The sequence below is a fragment of the Ictidomys tridecemlineatus genome, chromosome 9, assembly GCF_052094955.1.
Source record: "Ictidomys tridecemlineatus isolate mIctTri1 chromosome 9, mIctTri1.hap1, whole genome shotgun sequence".
NCBI classification, from domain to species: Eukaryota; Metazoa; Chordata; class Mammalia; order Rodentia; family Sciuridae; genus Ictidomys; species Ictidomys tridecemlineatus.
This window is the reverse complement of record NC_135485.1, coordinates 132,568,126-132,591,260: the sequence shown is the minus strand read 5'-3', so window position 1 is coordinate 132,591,260 and position 23,135 is coordinate 132,568,126. Positions and strand designations below refer to the sequence as shown.

Sequence of the window (23,135 nt, the reverse complement as noted above, 5' to 3'; positions counted from 1 at the left end):
AGAGTTCTTTTTGATTTTGTTGGAAATGAAACTTTCAGTTGTATCAATTACTCCTTAAAAATACTTACTAACTTTAAGAAGATTTTCTTAAATATTAAAATATCATACCAGAATCAAATCATCAGTGTCTGCTAGGAGTTTAATGTATGCACCTCCACAATCAATACCATCTTGAAAATTTACTTCATATCTAAATGAGGGGAGAGAGAACCATACTGCTGATGAATAAAAATGATGGATTGCTCTTTAAAACACACGGCATCACTCCCAATGCATTCACACAGAAATGTTTTACAATGCTAGAGAGCTCCCACATAAAGCAAATTTACAACCTTTAGGAAATAAGCGGAAATGCTTTTCTATTATTGTAGCACACGGCACACATCATTAAAATATTAGAGTGATTATAATTAACTATACAAAGCCAACCAATTTATTTGAATATTTTCATATTGAAACTGTTAAAATTAAGAATAAGATATTTGACTAAAACTAACAGGAAACTTCAAATTCAGAAAAGATAGAAAAATAAACATATTTTTTATAAACTAAAAGAACAAGAGCCATAAAGGCTCAGCGATAGCAGATTTCTAGGATATTATCAGGAATATATCTAAATCTAATTTGTCCTTTAGTTCAGCTATACCATGTTAAATAAAGTTTACATTTAATTAAATGGCTCTAGCAAAGAGATTTCATAATCTCAATCAATTATCTGGGGTTTTTCAGACCTAAATAGCCAGGAGATCTGGGAATTTTCAGCTATTTAGTTTGTAACAGCTAAAAAAGAGTGAATTAATAAAAGAGTCTTTTCATGAATTTACAACATACTGTAAGTCTTAGCAAAAATAGAAACTTTTAAGGAAATAGTCTTGCTAAGACAATGAGCATAGACTTAGAAGAGATACCTGGAAAATCATGAATAACACAGGATAAAAATCAGTGAGGAAATAGACGTCAACGTGAAAAACAGTGAAAATCAAAAGGATCATGATTTTGTTAAATAAATTTTAAAAAGATGAAAACCAAAGAAACAACAGGAAACAGTGGTAATTTTAATAAATGACTACAGATTAAATGTTTCTCAAGAAAATTCAATGACAAGAAGATGGAAAATAATAGCATATAGTTTTAACAGTTTAAGTCCACTTAAGTGCAATTTATATCAAAAAGCACAGAAGAAAGCAAAATTTAAAATGATTTTCTTTGACTTTCCAGACTATGGGTGATTTCTCCCTGTACGTTCTACTGTGCTTTATTTCTCAAGCTGTCTAGAATAGTGACTAGAAGCATGTGCTTCTTCTTGGAGACAGGATCTCTCCACAGGTTGGCCCCCAACTCCTGGGTTCAGCCTCCTGAGTAGCTGGCCCTAGAGGCATGTGTGGTGACCAGCCATCATATACTTTGCCTTAAGCATCATTCTTGACTCTGCCACTACCTCTAGTGACACCCTGGATAAGCACAAGTTATTCAAGCTCAGAGCACCTCTCTGCTCGGCTATGAAATGGGACATGGCCCATACCTATCCCACCACGGACTGTAACAACCTTTATGGGATGTCAGGCACAATGACAGCTACTTGCTTGTTTTTAGAAGTGATATATTCTCATTTTTAAAATAAGAGAGGGTTTATTTTTTTCTCTTCACAGTCTCTATTTTAAATAATAGTTGATAAATATTTTTCAAGGAACTTGTGCCTTTGAAGACTATAAAGCAGAAGACATGGGACATGATATGACTAAAAGGTCACTATTTTCAGGAAAAATAAAATAAAAAGACATTGCTTCCTTATAGGTGATTTCAGGACAAGGTGCTCTGTGAAAGTAAGAACTGAAAACAACTGTTCTCTGATTGGCCACATGAGTGTTAACAGAGCTCTGCTCCTGGTATGCCTAAGCCCACCCACTCTGCAGATTTTTAAGAGTTTTCAACTTTAACTTATATCTAGCAAAAATAATTCACAATGAATAAGAGGACCAGCAAAGTACATATATCATGTAGTTTGAGTGCTACTAAACTTCAAGGAAAGAACATATGAAAGTGTATATGTTGGGCTGGGGATGTGGCTCAAGCGGTAGCACGCTCGCCTGGCATGCGTGAGGCCCGGGTTCGATCCTCAGCACCACATACAAACAAAGATGTTATGTCTGCCGAAAACTAAAAAAAAAATATATATATATTAAAAAATTCTCTCTCTCTCTCTCTCTTTAAAAAAAAAGAAAGTGTATATGTTAACCCTAATTTCTTTGGACAATCATTTCTAAAACTATTTTATGAAGTAGTAATTATCGTTAGGGATAAAATTAATTTAAACCTTCAAACATGTTTGGGAAACAGTATTAATGCTAAAAACAGGTTTGGTTTTAAATGTAGAACTTCCCAAAAAATCTAATGGGCTAATATACTTTGTAACTCTTAAATTAAGATAGTTTTCAAGATTTCTATGATCATTTAACACATTTGAGTTGAATATCTGAAATGCCTGGGACCAGAAAATCAGATTTGGGAATATTTTTGGGTTTTGGAATATTTGTATAGATCTTACCTGTTGAGCATCCTTAATCTGAAAATCTGAAAGCTGAAAGCTCCAAAGTCTGACACTTTTTGAGAGTCATAGCAGTACTCAACAAGTTTTGGATTTCAGAGAAAGTGGCTGACTAAAGGCACCTAGTATGTCTCTCTCTCCACACACACAGGCGCGCGCGCGCACACACACACACACACACACACACACACACACACACACACAGAACCAAAATTAAAACAAAAAATATAGCTATTATTTCACTGGAGTGTTTAAGGGAAAGTGCCAGGATGCAGTAGGTACGTGGTAGAGACCTAAGATGGTCAGGGAATGAAGCAGAGAGCATTCACCATTCAGTCTCCAGAGACGAGATCAACCATGAATCAAAAGGGCTTCAGCCAGTAGAAGATGGGCAAGCAGGAGGCCCCAACAGTGCTCACAAGTGCTAAGGGCATCTGCTATATGCTGCTAGCAGCTCTCACAGGCAAAGCCCAGTTTAAAGAACTGCCAGAGAATCCCCACCACTGCGTTATTACCACACAGAAAGAGCCAGATCACATTGTCCCTCAATGCCAGGCTTCTGATGAACAGCACCGCCTCAAGATCCCGCCCACCTACAGAACCACAGATCCCATGTGCAACCCTGCCCACTCACCCTCTGCCTGGAAAGCACCAACAAGTCTTCCCTAAGCACTCTTGCCCACCATAAGCTAGGAAAACAGCCAGGGCCCACCCATCCTCCACCTCAGGAAGCAGCTGGACATCCTATCTTGAGCAGCTTGGCCAGCCAAGGCCCAGAAGGCACCAGTGCAGCCCATGGACACCTATAAGCATCCTGCCCTGCGGGCCAGGAGCACCATGCCACACCTGCCCAGTCCCACCATGCCACACCTGCCCAGTCCCACCAGACAACAGCTCCCACATAGTTCTCAGATATTTAAGAGCATCACCCCCAGGCCTGCTGATGTGGCCTAACCCACTTCGCAACGCTCAGAAACTGAGGGCTGCCTGCCCCTACAGCCAGGAGTGCTACACGGTGCCTTCTAAAGCCCAAGAGGGCAGCCCAGGCCCCACGTTGTCCTCAGACACTCAGAGACACTCTACCTCTACCACCCAGCATGAGGTGTCTTCCCAGGCCAGCCTGGGCTGACAGGCAGCCTCACCCCACATGACCTGAGGAAACTAGAGGTACAACCACGCGCCCTGCCCATGAACATGCTCTTCATCCAGTGGCAGATCTATGCTTCAGCCTGCAGCCTCGAAAACTGCCAGAAGTCGACATAGGAAACACCACCAGACACTGGTACAGGTAATGACTTTGATAAGACTCCAAAGCACTTACCAAAAACAAACAAACAAACAAACAAAAAACCACAAATAGGTAAATGGGATTATATCAAACTAAGAAGCTCTGCAAACTAGTCATCTTACAAAGGTTTGCTATCCAAGGGAATATTAGTCAAACAAACAAAATCCTGTCACCTACAGCAACATGAATACAACTGGAGAACATTATATTAAACAAAATAAGCCAGTAGAGAAAGACAAAAAGTGCGTGTTTTCCTTCCTCACTCATATTTGGAAGCTAAAAAGATGATTTCACAGAAGTAGAAAATAGAAGAGAAGCTGGGTAGGGGACAAAAGAAAGTTGGGTGAGAGAGACCACAGTGCAGTTAGATAGGAGGCATAGTTCTAGTGCTCTATGTCACAGTGGGGTGACTGCAGCTCACAACGATTTGTAAGAGAGCAGCTCAAAGGTTCCCAGGATGATGAAATGATCAGTTTTTAAGGAGATGGAAATGTAAATTACCTGACTTGATCATTACGTACTATATACAGATATCAAATTATCATTCTGTGTCCCATAAACATGTATAGTCATAACAACTAAAAAAAAGTGTTGAAAAGAGAAAACATTTACAAAATTGCTATCAGGTGAAGACGTAATCAAACAGGTTAAAAAAAAAGCTCTAAATTTCAGATTTCTGGATTAGAGATGCTCAACTGTTTGGGGAAAGTACCTTCTAGTACAGAGACAATATAATAAGTCCATAGTATTTATACTACTAATATAAATTTTCCTCATTTTATTTAGCCTGCTTGACTTTATCAATATTAAGAGAAGACAAACACTGTACTGTTAATTGTTTTTAAGCATATGAAGGTTATTCAACTCTTGATTCTCCTTCTCTTCTTGCAGAACAAGCACTTCACAGACTTATTTTCTAATCTTCACTTCTAATTTTGTAAACTACCATTTTTGTACGTGCCTAGTAGTGACTCATGCTGAAAATACTAAATTTGATTTACTTTACTCTGGAGAAGTTAAATTTTACAATTTTTTCTTAGTCATTTATTTAAACCACAAAGAGTCAAAATAGAAAGTGATATTACAGTTCATTTACATTTCAAGAGAATAAAATTATCTGAAAATCATCTGAAAATTCTCAAGGAAAAAATGAACAAAATTCTGAATGATACCAAGCTCAAATATGAGTCCCAATAAGTATCTGCAATAATATTTTTAATTTGTTCAATTAATGGTCATATATTTTTAATTTGTTCAATATATTCTTTAACATTACTACCTTTAAGTCCCTTAAAATTTCTTAATAAAGTCTCAGCCAAAGCATCACAACTGAAAGAGTAAGCCAATTACACCAAATGCCATTTTTTCAAAAATGTCTAAAACACAAGACAGCATTTAATTGCACCAGGTAGAAATAGCTCTGACGTGCTCACAGAGAATTGAAGAGATTCTGAACTATATAATTTACAGTTAATGATATTTCCTTATGCTGTAATTAATTTTGGACAGCCACATTTTCTGATATAACACACAAAAAAGTTTATGTATTTCCTTTTCTTTGGAATTTGAATATTGTTTTGCAATTGTCTGCATGGATTTTGGTTTCATAGAAGTATAGGTGACACAACTTGAGGAATTTGTCCAATTTTGCAGCAGTACATAAGGGAGCTTACATGGCTCTGTCCACACTGGGCAAAAGGAGAATGCCTTTGTCGACATGATGTGGAAAACGCTGATCTACATACATACGTTCTTTGAAAATAGAGTTGCTTTTATACCATGGATAATTACAAATGTAATGCATTCCACTATTGTCATGTATATAAGAAATAAAAAAATAGATTTTCTGCCTTTATCATTGGCTTAACAACAATATTAATGATTCCATTCTGAATATATTGAGGTAAATATATGTACAAACATACATACATATATGTGCATATATATATAATACAAATACGTAGCAAGTACTTTAAAGAAAACAAAATTAAAATGGTGATTTTACTGTGCACTATATTTCATGGTGACATTTTTGTACTTACCTAGTAGTAACTACTACTGTATATGATTTTATCATTAACCTGCTTTATACTGAAAAAGTGTGCTTATGTGGTATATGTTGATTTGTATACTTAACTAAACTGAAAAAGAAAAAAAAATTATACCAAGCATAAAAGTCCAAGCTGTATTCAGATTACATCAAACTAATACAAATTCTGAAAAAGTATTCAAAAACATAATAAAACTTACTGAACTATCAAAGGTTTATCAGCAAAAATAAAAGGTTTTGCTAACACAGCAGATATGGCATGATGCTTTGCTCTAGATTTCAATACCAATCCTCTGTCACCAGGTACCCCGTTTTCCTTCAACTCTTCTATTTCCCATCTTCCTAAAAAATAAAGCAAAGCAAATTAGAACAGAAAATTCTGACTTAAAGAATTATTTTATAGCAGTCGTAAACAAATTTTTCTATGAAGGATGATTTGAGAAAAGTAAACCCAAATTATAGGTAAAAAAAATGACATTTGTAGCTGCATATACACTGGCCTTTTCCCCTTTCTTTTCTTTTTTCCTATTAGAGAATGGTTTCATTTTGTTAGATAGAACTGTGAAATCTAATAAATAACAAACACTATAGTATCTGACTGAGGCACTTCTAAAGCTGGATGAGCTTCATTTTTCTCTAACAGGTTTTTTTTTGAAGAATTACAAAGTATGAATTGTCTCAGGGTCTATCAACATTGAATTTTTAAAGTGAGATACTGAAAACTGCATGTGATAAAGAGCATCCTTAATTCAGTACCAGCCATGGACTCAGTCCATTAGCATATTTTGAAATATTTAAGGTACTTGTCAGCTACCTTACTTACTCACAGTAGTAATTGCAGGAATTTAAATTTCACTTTGAAATCAGTATGCTTAACTCACATACACCCCTCACAGGCAGTGCCAAACATCTCAGGAAAGCAGAAAGCCTGAGATCAGCACTGAGCTGCTTGGCAAAGCTGTCAGGCCTCTCTGGGTTGGGATTTCCCAGTCTAGAATGGCTCCTGCCTTCAGATCAAGGGACTGCACTACATGTAAAGCCACGTGGGCCATCTGCAGCCCAAAAGTGGTATGCTGGACTCCTTTTTAATACTTTAGAAAGCCAACCTATATTAATGTGTCTACATTTATTTGGTTTTTAAAATAAGAGATATTGTTAAGTCAATTCAGCAAAAACTGGTTATTTTCCCAATATTTTGTCAACTCAAATATTTATTAGTGGGCACTTTTGAAATCATTAATGCTTGTTACTTTTTTTTCTTTCTAAAAAAATTGTAAGAATAAAAAGTTTTATGAATCAAAAAGGTGATTTTTGGTCTACTGCTGGGGACACTTTTAGTATTATTAAAAATGCTTTTTAAAAAAAGTTTTTAGGTTTTTCATCATCCCCAATTTGGTGATAGTATACTTCTAAAAGGTAAATTTATTTGGTTTTTATTCTCTCTCATTGACAGTGAATTATATTATTACTAACCCCCCTCTCCCTGCAGTTCACCAAAATAGGTCATATATTAAGAACTAACAACTTTTGGATTTTTCAAGATGGTGATTTAGTAAAAGATTTTTTAAAATTATGTTGTTTTTCTTGTAATTATGTATGTATATTTAGGATCTATGAAAAATGTATCACTTAGCACTTTTAAAAACAAGGTAATTTCTACAAAAGACAAGAGGTTTTCCCCAATTTAAACAATAACTCTCTATTAACCACATTGTTTACCTAAATTCTGGAAAATACTAGATAATATAAATTCCCTTGTTAATAAAATTTCACAAAAACTGTACATACTTTTTATAAGGCATTTCGAAATTTGGTTAATTGAAGAATTAGAATTTACAACATCTACATACTTTTTAAAAAATCTGAAATTCTTGGATAATTCTCCCCAAATGCACAATTTTCATCCCTAAACTTAATGTTTTGTACAGATTTTCTTACTGCTGAAAAGCCTGGAGTGATTTTTTATTCAGGGGCTATTGTATAGAAGCTGTGATTAAATACTGAGAATACTACATAGTCTGCCAAACAACCTGATCTTGGTATCAATCAACTATTGTGTAGACAACACCGCTGATATCAATACCCAACACCATCTTTAGAATCTGGAACTTTAAGACTCCACACTTTTCAAAGTTGCTTTAAGACATCAAAAAAGTCAGGCTGGCTATATCTAATATGGTAATGTAATATTTTTCAGTACCCCTTAATTTTTTAACAGTAAAGTAATACACACAGAAAACAATGTCACCCACTATTTCAGTCACCCTTGTACATGTTTCAGTATGGTCAGTTCTAGGTGACTGTGAGTTATTTATAAGCAATCTGCATTTTCACACCCAGGAGAATCTATATATTTGTTAAATTTTTTATTTACTTGAATAGTTAATAAGTCAACAGGTTAAATTGGGCTGCTAAGAAAATGTTTTGTTATACTTGTTTTTAATTTTAATCTGGGGGGGGGAACTAAACACTAAAAGCTATTTTTGATAAGTAGTAAGTAGACAGTTAAATTTAATCTCAAGAAGGACCACATCTAATTTTTAGGGATGCTCCATTAATGGATTCTTACAAAATACATAGGTAAAGCAAATACTAAGTCAATGTTCTGGGAAAAAACTATAAAGTATTTAAACATAGATGTATGAGACCAAGCACTCTGTTTGGTAATGTACCCTGTGTTTATGTGAATTTATTTTAGGAAGCATCATATACCTCTGCAGACTCACTGCTTCCCTGGAGGAAACAATTCTTTTCTGTGAATGGATTTAGACCAAATGCAGTATTGTTTGTTCTGAGCATATGGAGGTACCCCTTTTGGAGTATATAAACACATAAAACCAGGAAGGATTTGCAGGAATGAAGAACACTTTGAGCAAAGGATGATATACAGACATGATCTTTACCCTCCACTAAAATAAAATAAAACTATAAAAAGGAAGTACACAGCTAATATCCAACACATACCCTTACTGGTTTTGTTCTCATATACCTGCCTACCAGGGTGGAAGTATGATGAGGGAAAATTCCATTATCGGCCACCTTGGAAGTGGCTGATCTTCCCTCAGGACACCATCATTGAGGAGGCTGGTTGTGGACTACAGGGAATTCTTCTGACATTCTCTGGGATGGTCTTATTAGGGGGAAAGGAGACCCTTGCACGCAGGACAGCTCTTTCTATAGCCATGCCAATGGTGATGCTATCAGAGATCCTGTGATAGTGGATGTAGGCTGGAGACCGGGATCTAGGCGTAGCCATGTACCTTGTAGCTCACATTATTAGCCTCTGACTGGCACTCACTAGGAGAATCTTGCCATAAATTAGAACTTGATCGAGGTGTACCCAAGCTTGAGGTAACATTGTAGGGAACAGCTGTGGTCTGGGAAATAACTGCTTTAAGATGAACTTCAATAGAGTGAAAATTCAACTGTTTGAGATTAAAAAAAAAAAAAAACAACTGGACTGTGGCTTAAAAGGGATTTCCAGAAGTACTGAAAAGGGATGAGTTAAAAATAAAAAACTGGACGTTTTATGGCAAAGCAGGATGGGTCCTCTAGCCAAATAATTTAATAACAATATAATCTTAAAAGCTAGTGAGCTCTGGATCACAGTGGTTATATCAAATATTTAAATATTTTACCATCATATATAGAAATCTCTGCATCCACATCATCTTTTTTTGCTTTTGATAAGACCCATCTGTAAACAAAGTTGAAAACACATGTTTATTTATTTAAAATAAAACTAGTATTTTATAGACAAAATGCATATTAGAAGCATAAAAGATTATCTAACACTGTCCCTTTTCATTCAAAAATAATGAATACTTAGGCTGACTCTGCAAGCCTAGAGTCAGGCCAAATTCAGAATCTGTAATTAGCCAACTGTGTGATCACAAAGCCTCAGTTTCCTCACCTATAAAATGAGGCTAAATATAATAATTACCTATTTACCTCAGAAAAAAATAATAAATATTAACTTTCATTGGTTTACCATTGTATAGGCCAGAATAGTAACTACTCCAATTTGTACTCTGAAATGAAATGTTTTGTTTTTTCTTTACATTCAAAATTTATTTGTATCTTTCTTTGCATAAATAACTATACAAATTAAACATTTATCAGTAAAAAAATACTTGAATATTAGCTTATGCTGTCAAATAATGTCCTGTAAAATTTTTTATAGCTCTGTAATAGAACTAATTCTCATAGGCCAATAACCAATAACTTCAAAAAAACTAATCAAATCAAGGAAAACCTTCTGTTGAGTGAATACTCACCCAGCTAACTTTCCACTGTCAAAGGTTTCTGTAAAATACACTTCTCCTTTAGGCTGTGGTGTCTTATATTTAATCTAAAAAAAGAATTTTAAAGTTACACATCTTTGCAAATATTTTAAATAGATAACCTATCTAGTTATGAACCTAGTAGACGATGCGTATGAAGGTGACATGGAGCTGAGGTGGCACGGCTCTGATCTCAAGACTGAATCCTAGCAATGGTAAAACACAAGTGAATAGAACACGGTGACGAGACCCACTGACCTCTGCCTCCACTGGGAAAAGGGGGGTGGTTAAAAAGGCCTAGGGACACACTTGAATGGTTTCAGGATTCTGATAAGTGACATTACTTTTGGATAAAAGTCATGAGAAGCAAAGGAAATAGCAAAACAAAAAGCATATAAATTGAAAACCTTAGTAAATGTCTAGATTAATTTAAAACTAAGTCTTACATCTCACTGGTAAGTGACTAAATGATAATGGTGCCATTGTCAGAGGCTGTGACCCCCAAGAAGAGACAAATCGGAAGGAGGCAGCATTGCTAAGTGGCCATCAGCAAAGCACTGTCTCATGTGCCAGTAAGTGCAGGCTGTTTTGATGGGGTGGGGACAGGGCATGCCGTGGCACACGTGGCTCCTTGGAGGGAAGGAAGTGCTGCTGTGGTGCCCACTTACGGAAGATGAGACTCTAGGAAAGAGCCTCGAAGTTTGCCCTGGGTCACACGGGCAGCTAGAGGATTACGAATGGGCACAGACTGGCCCCAAGTTCATAGCCCCCTTACCACACTACACAGACTGTGCCAACAAAGTAACTTAAAAGATTAGGTGACCGACAAATTATCAAAACATAACTTGAACTGATGATGAATGGATAAAAATTTGCCTAAAGTAATAGATAATCTGGTACTTTATGAACCCGACTGTTGTGATTTTGTCTGTATGATTAGCTATAAAATTTCTCCTCTCAGCCATTAGGGAAAAGGGTGCAGAGATACTTTTTCTATTTTCACCCTACCCCTTGTAAAGACAGTAGAATGGTTCTTTATCAGTTTAAAAGAAGAATATCATTAATTAAACACATAATTTCTGAGAGGGTCAAGATTCAGTTACCAAAATTGCTAATTTTCTATGAAGTTTACCCATTTATAACTTCACTTTTCTCTATATTTTTGTAGACTGGTTAAATGGGCATAGGTGTCACAAGAGGCTTCTTTTTCTTAGATTGACCTTAAAACACCAGCAGTTTGTTTTGCCCTTTATTTATACTTTATGTATCTTAATTACTCATGCTATAAATTTAGAAGCATTAAAAAAATTGTCCTTTTCTCCACTGATCAGTGGAGTAGAAGGAGATTGGTGGGAGGACAGGAAAAGAAAGGAACTTTGGGGTGAAATTGGTCAAATTATGCTATTTATATATAGGAATATATATATATAATTCACCACAGTGAATTCCACATTTATGTATAAAGCACCAATTGAAAATAATTAACAAATAGAAGGAAGATCAGTACACTAGAGGAAAAGGAATGGGGAGGGTGGAGGGGAGGGAAAGTGGGAGTCCTGGGGACTGAAGTGAAGCAAGCTATATTCTGTGCATGTCTGATGTTTTGTTAGTACATTATATGCACAACTATAATGTACTAACAAAACAAATTTAACAATTTTTCTTTCCCACTCCCTATCATCTTCTCAAATTATCACCAAATATAGTTAAGTGTGATGTCTGTCAATTTTTTTAAAGCCTGAACTCCAAAGACCCCTATGGTAGCTGTATCTAAGTCAGCCTGTAGCCCTTCAAGCACTTATTTGCTGGTCACAGAACTAGATTTTCAAAGACATGTCCTTACAGAGCTTAAAATTTAAGAGGGCAAGCAGAATATCCACTTTAAATAGCTAAACAACACTTACATTTTAAAATACAAAACTCCTAATGAAGGGAAATGAAGCACAGATGTCTATAAACCATCATTTCCCTTAGCCTTGAACCAGTGCCTGACACAATAGGAAGATGATAGAATGAACGCTTTCCTAAACTCTAAATAGCTCCAATTGTCACAAGAACATTCCCCAACAGGAACACTCTCCCCTCCTCCTCCCTTCCCACCCCTCGCCCGCCCCCTTCCCTCTTCCCCTCTCCTCCTCCTTTTTTTCTTTTTCTTTGTCTTTTTTTCTTTTTCTTTTTTCTTTTTTTTCTGGTACCTGAGATTGAACCTATGGGCACTTAACCACTGAGCCACACCCCCAGGCCTTTTTATTTTCTATTTTGAGACAGAGTCTCGCTAAGAGGCTTGGGGTCTCCTTAAATTACTGAGGCTGGCCTTGAACTTGAAATCTTCCTCAGCCTCCTGAGTCACTGGGATTACAGGTGTGTGCCACCTTGCTCTTCTGCATAGTCAGACACCAGTCCCCAGACTCCCGTTAGCAGCCCCCTCAAAGCACACATCTCAGTGATGCTGAGGCAGAAATGTGGGTCAGGCCCAGCTCATTTTCACTCCCTTTCTACTTCGCCCTCCTTGTTAGCATTTTCTTCCTCCAAGAAATCTTTACTTCCTGAAGACCACATGTTACACTACCTTTTATTTCACTGACAGTGTCAGAAATAAAACTTAAAATAACCTTACTCCTAGCTGAAGTACTTGGTCCTCTTCAACCGGTGATGAGCTCCTGTTTTGGCAGGAAAAACCTTCTGCATATTTATTTAACAAAACTATACTAGGTGCCACATTAATTTCTGTTGTATGTAGGCACTTTAAAAACTACAGCAACAAGATAGTCAGGAAAAAGCAATGCTTTTCTATCTATTTGGAAAATGAAGACTCTTAGAACTGAGATGAATCCTAAGAGACCAGCCACTTCTATGCATCTTGTAAAAGAATAATTTATAATTCATTTCTCAATAACCTTACCTCTGAGGAATGTTCACCTTCATTAACATCAATCTCTTCTGAATGTTCACTGAAGTCTTCCACCTCAACACTGTCATCCATAAATTCTGCATTGAGCGAGGTGAACAGAAGACCCAAACATAGTCCAAAGCCTTGGAAATGCATACTGACTACCTATAAAATTAATCAGTGAAAAGAAGACAAAATTATAAAAGATTCACGTTAAGTATTATAGAAAGAAATTACTTCTCCTTAATACCACCTTTATTCTAAGATAACTTTTAAAACCAATCGTCAACAAAATTATTTAAATTTTACTTTGAAAATAAGACACAGACCTCAAATTATCTAGCAAGCAGATTCTATTGCTGCAGATCTTCTTCTAAAAACAAAGAGTCAATAGCACAAAATCTAAAGATACAAGTAATAATGATTTTCAAACTCAAATAATAGGTAGACCACCTTAAAAATATGAAAAACTATGATTCCTAAATGTCCTGAAATTGTTTTATTATAATGCTGCTTAAGTGTATATGGACAACTGGAAATTATATAATTATAAAACTAATATACATTTACATTTAAGCACCAAAGAAGCTAAAGGAAAAGAATTTTTATCACACATATAATGGAATGTTTGCCAGAATCAAATAATACCTAAAAGACCAGACAAATCTGGGCCTTGCTTCCAACAAGCTGTCCACTATAGAGAATTCCTATAATTCTGTAACTACGCAATTATCCGACCATTCCTCTGTTCCAATATTGCAAAACTTCTGTTCCTTATGGCTTTGAGATGAGTAAAAGACAAACACAATTTGGCTGACTTTTGGCAAAAGTACATGAGTTATATAATAACATCCTCCTATTCATCCATTAGCACATAAATTCAAGTTTTGTTTCTTGGTACCAATAGACTTTCAAACAAGTAAATGTGAAGATTAATGCAGTGTGGCAGGCTTTGATTTATACAGTTTCAGTCATCCAGATAATCCAGAATTCATATACATTACTCTTTTTCCAAAATTAACAGCCAACATGAAAGAAACTTTTTAAAAAGTAATTGTTAGCACTCTTGGACCCTTCAGAACATACCTATCCATGTACATGGGCCTGCTTAGGAAACAAAGGCTTAACAATGAGAAAACACTCTACACCCACCAGAATGGCTATGATAGAAAAGAGACAATAACAACTACTGGGAACATGGAGAAATTGGAACTCATACACTGTTAGGAGTGTGGGACTTTAAAATGTTATCAATAGTTTTGGAAAATAATGTGGCAGTTTTTTGTTTTTTTTTTAAAAAGGTAAAAGACAATTATGACTCAGCAATTCCACTCCTACACATCCAAGAGAAATTGAATGTCCACATAAAAACTTGTATACAAATGTTAAAATATTTTTCATGTTAGCTAAATAGTGGAAACTATCTGTCCATCCAACAAAATAGTCCAAAAAATGTCCATCATTTATCAAATGTCCAACTTATGAACTGACAATATTTAGAATAGCATATTGTGAAACAGCATTCTACAATAAAAATGGAGTAAGGATATCGCCACAAAATATATGGACATCAAATGCTGAGTAGACAAAGTCAGTCACAAAACCCCACATATTGTATGATCCCACTTGGAAGAAACAGGCAAACCCATAGAGTTTGCAAATAGATTGGAGACTGCCTAGAGAAGGGTTGAGGGGAGGGTTAACGGGCACAAGGCTTCTTTTTCGGTGATGGACAGTACCAGTATTGGAATAGGTAATGGTAATATACCAAAACCCACTAAATTACACATATTAAACAGGTAAATTGATGGTATGCAATTTAAGTGTTAAAATAAAGCATTTTCTTAATTAGCTCAAGTGATAAAAACCCTTTTCAATGAGATCAAAACTTTAATGTATGGGCCAGTTAACTTGCTTTCTTCCCACATACTGGCTATGCCACTACAATTTACTTTGAAAATGCACCTTCTCAAAAACACTCCACCTTACAGGAGCTTTCTATACTCAAGTGTGTTAATGCTGTCATCTTCATAGACAAGAGTCAACCCATGAAAAATTGATTCATTTGTAAGGGTCATTTGGTCTCTCTCAATCATAAAAGAGGTGTAACTGGGATAGGAATTAGGAGATCAATCTGAGTAACAACAGTAAAGTTTCTTAATTTTCACTTTACTGGCAGAGAAAATAGGATATTTGCAAATGGCATATTGTCAACTCAAAAGCTTCACTGTTCTAAAAGTCTAAGTCTTCAGTAGTTTATTATAATGCAATAAAAGGTGTTTTGTGTGATTTGCTAGAATAGCCCTTGAGTAAAACCGAAACACATAATCTAATAGTAATAATAATGAAAAAAATGAACATTAATATTACTATAGATCCATATTTTCTCTTTCAAAATGAACAATGCTCAGGTTCCCAATAGTTAATTAGTTGAAAAATGCACTCTAGGTGCTCTGATTGAGCTCTGCTGCCCAGGCTGCCAGGCAGAGAGCAGGGGAGGTACGCAGGGTGAGCCCCTCTGGCACTCTAGCTTTAACTCATCTAGAGCATCCACTGTACTTATTTTCTGTAGGCCAGTTCTTCTGAACTTTCCCTTAGAAATAGTACTACTGCTTCAGAAAAGGCTCAAGAAGTGCTTGACCTTCAAAGTTTGTGGGGTTTTTTTTCCCTAAAATTTAAAGACTATGATCTTACATTTACATAAAAGGACTAGCTAACTTAGTTTTTTGTATATTAAAATAGCATATGTATTACATTTCTAATCTACAAGAGGAAAACAGATCTACTTTTTAAAAATTTTTTAGTTGTTGATGGACCTTTATTTTATTTATTTATATGTGGTGTTGAGAATTGAACCCAGTGCCTCACACATGCCAGGCAAGTATGCTACCACTAAGCCCCAGCCCCAGCCCAGGAAAACAGATTTAAAAACTTGATCAAAGTTTTCTTAAAAATGTGAAAAACATGATTAGAATACAGAACTTTTTGCTAGTATACTGTTATCTTCTCTTTTCATTACATACCACTCTATTATTATATGCATAATATAATAAGAAATTTCATAAGAAACCACACAGATGCAACAAAATACATTTTCAAACCTCTAGGGAATTTACAAATTTAGAGTAGCATTACCTTGTGAAGTTACTTACACTATGGACTTGAAATATGTTTAAAATGTACTGTAATCATTCACAAAGTATTCTGTAGACAATACAATTATATAGGATAATAGTCTCCTTTAAGAAGATGTCCAAGGTTATTATTTTTTGGTGGGTCCTGGGGATTGAACTCAGGGGCACTCAACCACTAAGCTACATCCCCAGCGCTATTTTGTATTTTATTTGGTGACAGGGTTCTCCTGATTTGCTTAGGGCCTTGCTAAATTGCTGAAGCTGGCTTTGAACTCATGATCCTCCTTCCTTAGCCTCCTGAGCATCTGGGATTATAGGTGTGCACCACTGCCCAGCCAAGTCCAAGGTTAATGTTCAGACCTAATGGTTTCTAATAACTTAAATTTGCAGTAACCCTTCTATTCAATGATGCTCTGGCTGACACGAATTAGATCACAAAGCTCATGTCTATCACAAAATGGTGCCAATGTATCATTCCATTCCAAGCCTGTCACCTCTCGTTTCTTAAATACACTGTCAGGTCTTCCTGAAACCTTGAGAGGCCTGATGATAGGGAATACTACAAAAATCGGAAATAATTCACTGGAGTATTTTTACAACTATGATAGAACAGATACAAGTTTTACAATTTCAACCAGTTTCAACTGTATAGTTCAACAGTGTTGAGTACTTTCATACTATTGTGCAACAAGTCTCAAAAATTTTCATTTTGTAAAGCTAAATCTCTGCTCATTAAATGACAACATCCCCTTCCTTCTTCTGTCCAGCCCTATTCTACTTTTTGTCTCGCTGAGTCTGACTAAGTACAATCACACAGTATCCATCTTTCTGTAACTGGTTTATTTCATCTACCTTAATGCCCTCAAGATTCAACCCAAGTTGTAGCATGTGTCAGAATTTCATTTGTTTTTAAAGCTGAATAATATTCTATTGTATTTGCCACATTTTGTTTATACATTCATCTGTCAACAGACACATGGTTACTTCTGCCTTTTGGCTAATGTGAATAACTACAGTGAACATAGCTGTATATGTCATTTTGAGACCCTGTGTTCAGTTCTTCTCGCTGTGTACCAACTGCCCAACGAGGTGATAATTCTGTCTTTCAGCTTTTTGAGAAACCTCCGTGCTGCTCTCCGTAGCACTGCACTGTTCTGTATTCCCAACAATGGGGCACACACCCTTGCCCGTACTGTTTTATCCAGCAGCGGCCCTAACAGGAATGTGGGGCATCATGCTGTGGTTCTGACGCGCACACTCCCCTGATGACCAGTGATGCTGAGTATCTTTCCATGGGTTTGCTGGTCATCTAAGTGTCTTCTATGAAGACATGACTATTTAAATCCTTTGCTCATTTTTTAAATTCAGGAAGCTGTTTTGGTTTTTATTGTGGAGCTTTAAGATGTCTTTACATCTTCTAAACACTGACCCCTTATCAGATATATGATTTATAAATATTTTTTTCTCATCCTCATAGGGTCTTCATTCTGTTTATTGTATCCTTGATGTTCAGAAATTTTCAAATTTTGAAGTAGTCTGATTTACCTATGTTTTTAGTTCTCTGTGCTTTTGATGTCATTTTAAAAATAATCATTGCCAAATCCAATGTCATGAAGTTTTTCCATGCTTTAAGGATTTTATAGATTTAGCTATTAGGTTTAAGTTTTCAATTAATTTTAACAGCCTGTTTCCCCCAGTATATTTGATGAGAAGACTGTTAACTCCACAATGAGTGGCCTGTGACTTGCTGAAAACCATTTGGACACATATGCAAGAGTTTATTTTGGTCTGTTGATTCAGCAGGCGTATGTCTGTTTCTATGCCAGTCCTACACTAATTTGATTGTTGTAGCTTTATAAAAGGTTTCAAAATCAGACAGTAGGAAACCTTCAACTTTATTCTTCTTTCTCAAGATTGCTTTGGCTATTCAGGATCCCTTCCAATTTCACATGAATTTTAGAATAGATGTTTCTAACTGCTTCAAAAATTGTCATTAGTATTATGATAGGGATTGCACTGACCTGTATACCTTAACAATATTGCCTTCCACTCCATGAATGTGGATGTCTTTCCATTTATTTGTATCTTTTAAAATTTTTTTAGTAGTGTATTTCATAGGAATCAAACTAAGTATTTTATTCTGTTTGATGCTATTGTAAATGGGATCATTTCCTTAATCTCTTAGTTGTTAATGTCTAAATATGAATTAATTTGGAGGTATTTATTTTGTACCCTGCAACTTTAGTGAATTCATTTACTAGTCCTAACATTTACTACTTTTTGTCTTTGTCTTCTGTGTTTGGAATCTTTAGGGCTTTCTACATATAAGATTTATGTCATCTGCAAAGAGAGACAATTTTACTTCTTTTAAATTTAGATATCTTTCAGTTCTTTTTCTTGCCTAGTTTCTCTGGCTAGGACTTACACCCCATTGAGCAGAAGGGCCCAAGTCTTTTGTTTTCCTTAAGGTCCAGAGTAAAAGCTTTCAGTCTTTCACCACCAAGTCCAGGGTCACTGTGGGCCTTCACATGTGGCCTTCATCATGTTGTGGCAGTTTCCTTCTGTTCCTAGTTTGATGCTTGTTTTTATTATGAAAAAGAGAACTGAATCTTATCAGTCGCTTTTCATGAATCCATAGAAATGACTAAGTGCTCCTATACTCTGTCAAGGTGGTATGGAGAGCCATTTTAAGAGTCTGGATTCTCCAGAGAAACAAATCAATGGGATATGATGCATCGATTGACCATACAGGATTACCTGACACAATTATGGAGGTTGAGAAGTCCCAAGATCCGAAGACTGCAAGCTAGAGACTCAAGAGAGCAAAGAGCTTAGTTCTAGCCTGCAGCTGAAGTCCTGCGACCCAGGAGAGTCGATGGTCTAGGTTCCAGTCTGAAAGCCAGCAGGCTTGAGAGCCAAGAAGAGTCAAGGCTTCAGTATGGATCCTAGTCAAGCGGTCGGGCAGGAAGAATGTCTCTTCCTGGAAGAAGGGTCGGCCTTCATGCTCTACCCATGTTTTCAGCTGACCGGAAGAAGCCACCCAGGTTAGGGAGGGCACTCTGTTTTATTTCAAACTCATCCAGAAACACCCTCACAAGACACACCAAGATAATGTCTGACCAATATCTGGGTAAGTCAAGGCCCAGTCAGGCCAACAGATACCATTAACCAACATAGCCATCAACTCCTCAGGAACACCACACTCCAGAAATGGTGCTGAGTGTCTGAGATTTTAAAACTTTTCTATTTGAGTGTTACCTCTTAATAATACATGCTTATAACTGACACTGGGCATTTTCTTCTAAGTCGGAAGGACCTAGAAACAAGTGAAATACCTCAAGAAATACAGCAGAAAGTGAGAAATAACCCTAACAACAAAAATAGTAGTTGAAAACACAGCCTTCTTGAGATTTAAGCAACAAAGTACTGCAAAGCAACCAGAGGAGTCTGATTAGATCTAAGTGAGAAACCCAGAAGGTCAGAGAGTGATATCATCAGAGGTACAAGCCTGGATATAGGATTACTATTTCATAGTCCTTAGCTAAGCATGAAAATTGAATCAACACCAGGTAGCACCATGTGCAAGATATTATATTTATATAAACATTATGATGATATATTTACTTATTTATTTAGGATTTATACTACTTTATATAGTTCCCCAAAACCAGCGTGAGACAACTTACAAAACACAAAACAGACACAAATAAAAGCTCACCAGAAAACACTCTGATTTCTGCCTTCACAGTTTCCCAAAGCACACTGGCACATGACAAATGGGAGCAGATAAATGTTGACAGAACGAATGATGAAGGGGGTGGGGGAGGAGGGAGATGGGAGGGTATCAAGCAAGCAATTAGGATGATTAATTTTTTGATGCAGTAACACTGCAGCAGTAAAATTAGCAAAGGGTTTCTAGGCAATTAGAGGAAAAGCAGAAATAAAAGGAGCTATAAAAACCTACAAGATCCTTGGGGAAAAAAATCCTTTCCAACAAATTAACTCTTAGAAAAACGTATGCAATTAATCCTTATATAGAGGTATCTTAACAGTTTATTATAGATAAGTAGTTGTGACAAAGCTTAGACTAGGGGGCCCGCTAATATTTGGGGGATATTCTTAAAAAAGTGAAAGCATTTCTGTATTGAGAGAAAACAGTGGTCCAGAAAGCTTGTGGTTTTATGATCTGACATAATAACAGAGGAGCTAACCATATTTTTAAACTGCAATCTACACTTTTGAAGAAACATCTCTGAATGTGAGGAATTTTCATCTTGCCATAGACATGCCACATTTCCACAACTCAACCATAATTGACTTTAAAAGACCTTAAACAAAAAAATATGAAAATGATTTGAGATCACATCATACAAATAATACTGCACACTTTTACCAAGATTAGAGGTTATTTTTTTGGAATTATCTATCTAATGGGCACACAAAAAAATTGACTTTGAAGGTCACAAATGAGACTAAGAGACAGGAAACAATGGCATCTGAGACAGCTTCTTCCAAAGACATTGCAGACTTGATATGAAATGTAGATAGCTTCACAGAAGCAACTAGCACTACTCAGAACAAAGTGCACCGGGAATTTCGTTATTTCTCACTGGCTAATGTTTCACTTAAAAAATTCAGAGGAGGTCAGTCAGTGCAGAGCAAAAATCACTGAATAAATATTCATGGGGCTGATGTTGTGGCTCAGTGGCAGTGCGCTCACTTAGCAAGCAAGAGGCTCTGGGTTCAGTGCTCAGCACCACATTAAAAAAACAAAAACAAATAAAGGTATTGTGTCCAAATACAACTAAAAAATGAATATTTTTTTAAAGAAAAATAAATAAATAAATATAAATAAATATTCATGATGGGGCTGGGTCTATAGCTCAGTGGTAGAGCACCCACCTCATACATGTGAGACACTGGGTTCAATCCTCAGCACCAGATAAAAATGAATATATAAAAAATATTCATGATGATAAATTATGTCAGACACTACAATTATAGAAATTAGTAGAGCATACATGGTTCCTGATTTTAAAAGTGTGTAGTCCAGGATAGAAAGTAGAGGATAAACAAATACCTGTGGTTATCATAGTAACAGAAAAGTAAAGAACTTGTGATTGTTGGTAATTAGGAAATTGAACTTAAATTGGGGAAGGGTGGTCAGGACAAGCATCTTTGAGAACATGGAATATAAAGTCAGAAGCAAAGAACAGATTGATTTCCCTGGGCCAAGGAAAAAGGAGAATAAGAAGTGATGTTTAGAGTACTTACTGTGTAGCACGTTAATCTTTACAGCACCTTAATCTTTACAGCACCTTATGATGAAGCTTCATATTAACATGCCCATTTTATACATAAGAGAAGTGAGGCTCAGGGAGATTAGTAGTTTAGCAAGGCCAAACAAGGCTATCAGGCAGAAAAGGCAAGGCTCAAACTTAGCTCTAGCTTCACAACCCACATTCCCAAGATCAGAACATTAACCTTTAAGGTTAGATTCCAATATTTAATCCTCACTAAATGGCACTAAAGTTTTGGCCTACAAAATAAAGAACAAGGTTAAATAATTTCTTTTTGTGTTCAGTCCTTTATACAAACACTTCAATTAACGTGGTAAAGTTTTATTTTTTTTAAGCCGTAATTTGATGAGTATTCAAATTATGTTTATACATATATCTTTAGTTAGCTGTAATGTGGCCTTTTTACATCGAAGACTTTAAAGTGTATCAAAACTAACATTTCCACTGCATTACCTTATATTTGTATGGCACTCTAAAATGCTCACACAAATTTCAGGATATTTAGGCAGATACTTGCATTTCTTAGTTCAAAATTCAGGAATAAAGAGTAAAGCTTATTATTCAGAACTGCAGATCACATGATAGATAATCTAAATGTGTGGGTATCTCCTTTCCCTAGCAACTAGGTTTCTAGAAAGACTGTCTCCATTATCTGCTAATAGTTCTAACTTTCTATAACAGACTGAAAAAAATAGTCCCCCAAAGATGTCCACACTGGGTCCCTGGGAATGTAACCTCATGCAGCAAAAGGGTCTTTGCAGATAGAATTAAGATTCCAAATTAGGACCTTAAACAAGGAGAAAGGCCTTGCTTATCCAGGTGGGCCCAGTGTAGTTACAGGGACCTTCAAAGTGGAAAAGAAAGTCAGAGAGACAGACAGGGAGGAGAGATTTCAAGAGGGAGAGCCCAGGATTCTATCTACCACTGGAGGCTTTGAGGATGAAGGAAATGGACCATGAGTCAAGGGCATGGGTGATCTTGAGAAACCAGAAAGAGCCCTCTGCAAGGAAACAGGGTCCTTAGTCCCACAACCCGAGAGACTGAATTCTGCCACCAACTTGAATAAGTGAGGAAACAGATCATCCCTGAACCCTTGGCCTGAAGGTTGCCTTGCTGGCACCTTGTTTTTAGCCTGGTGAGACTTGTGTCAGACTTGTGTGCTATGGAACTGTGAGACAATAAAACTGTGTTGCTTTAAGCTGCAGTGAATTAGTGGCAGTGTTATGGCAGCAGGCAAAACTAATATTCTTCCTATACTCTATTTCTTGCTTCTCTGAAACTTATCTTTGGAACTGTTGCTACTAACAAGTCAAGTTCAGGAGCATTTTTGCAGATCACTATGGTCTCACCCCTTCTGACCTCATGGCCTGCCTCCTCCTTGGACCCTCTCTGGCCTCATTTTCCATGGTACACCTTCCTGCCTCTTTCCCTCTTCTGTCCTCTGTCATGGACACTTTCTCTAGTCTTTTGAAATGTTGGTATTCTTTAGGGGTCTGTGTTCTCAAGCTTTCACATATATTCTTGGTTTCAACCTAAAGCTAGCTAAAGATTCCTAAACCTTATCCACAGCTCAGAGGTTACCTTAATTTCAATGAATCTCCAAAGATGTCCCCAAATCTCCAATAGTTTCAACTTGTTCTTTCCT

At 36.4% G+C, this 23,135-nt stretch overlaps 1 protein-coding gene across 4 annotated transcripts in view; it reads right to left on the bottom strand.

Moving 5' to 3' along the window:
- Positions 1-23,135, bottom strand: part of Clgn (calmegin) — a 40,668-nt gene that overhangs the window by 15,285 nt on the left and 2,248 nt on the right. For 3 of the 4 annotated variants that reach the window (XM_013359675.4, XM_021727901.3, XM_021727902.3), the window contains exons 2-6: positions 13,069-13,221; positions 10,161-10,234; positions 9,522-9,580; positions 6,084-6,225; positions 109-190 (exon numbers count right to left, since the gene is read on the bottom strand). In XM_013359675.4, the coding sequence (XP_013215129.2) occupies positions 109-190; positions 6,084-6,225; positions 9,522-9,580; positions 10,161-10,234; positions 13,069-13,212 (501 nt within the window). In that variant the 5' untranslated portion in view covers positions 13,213-13,221. Of the gene's footprint in view, positions 1-108; positions 191-6,083; positions 6,226-9,521; positions 9,581-10,160; positions 10,235-13,068; positions 13,222-23,135 lie in introns of those variants that run through there. The other variant, XM_078022094.1, reaches the window with a different exon arrangement.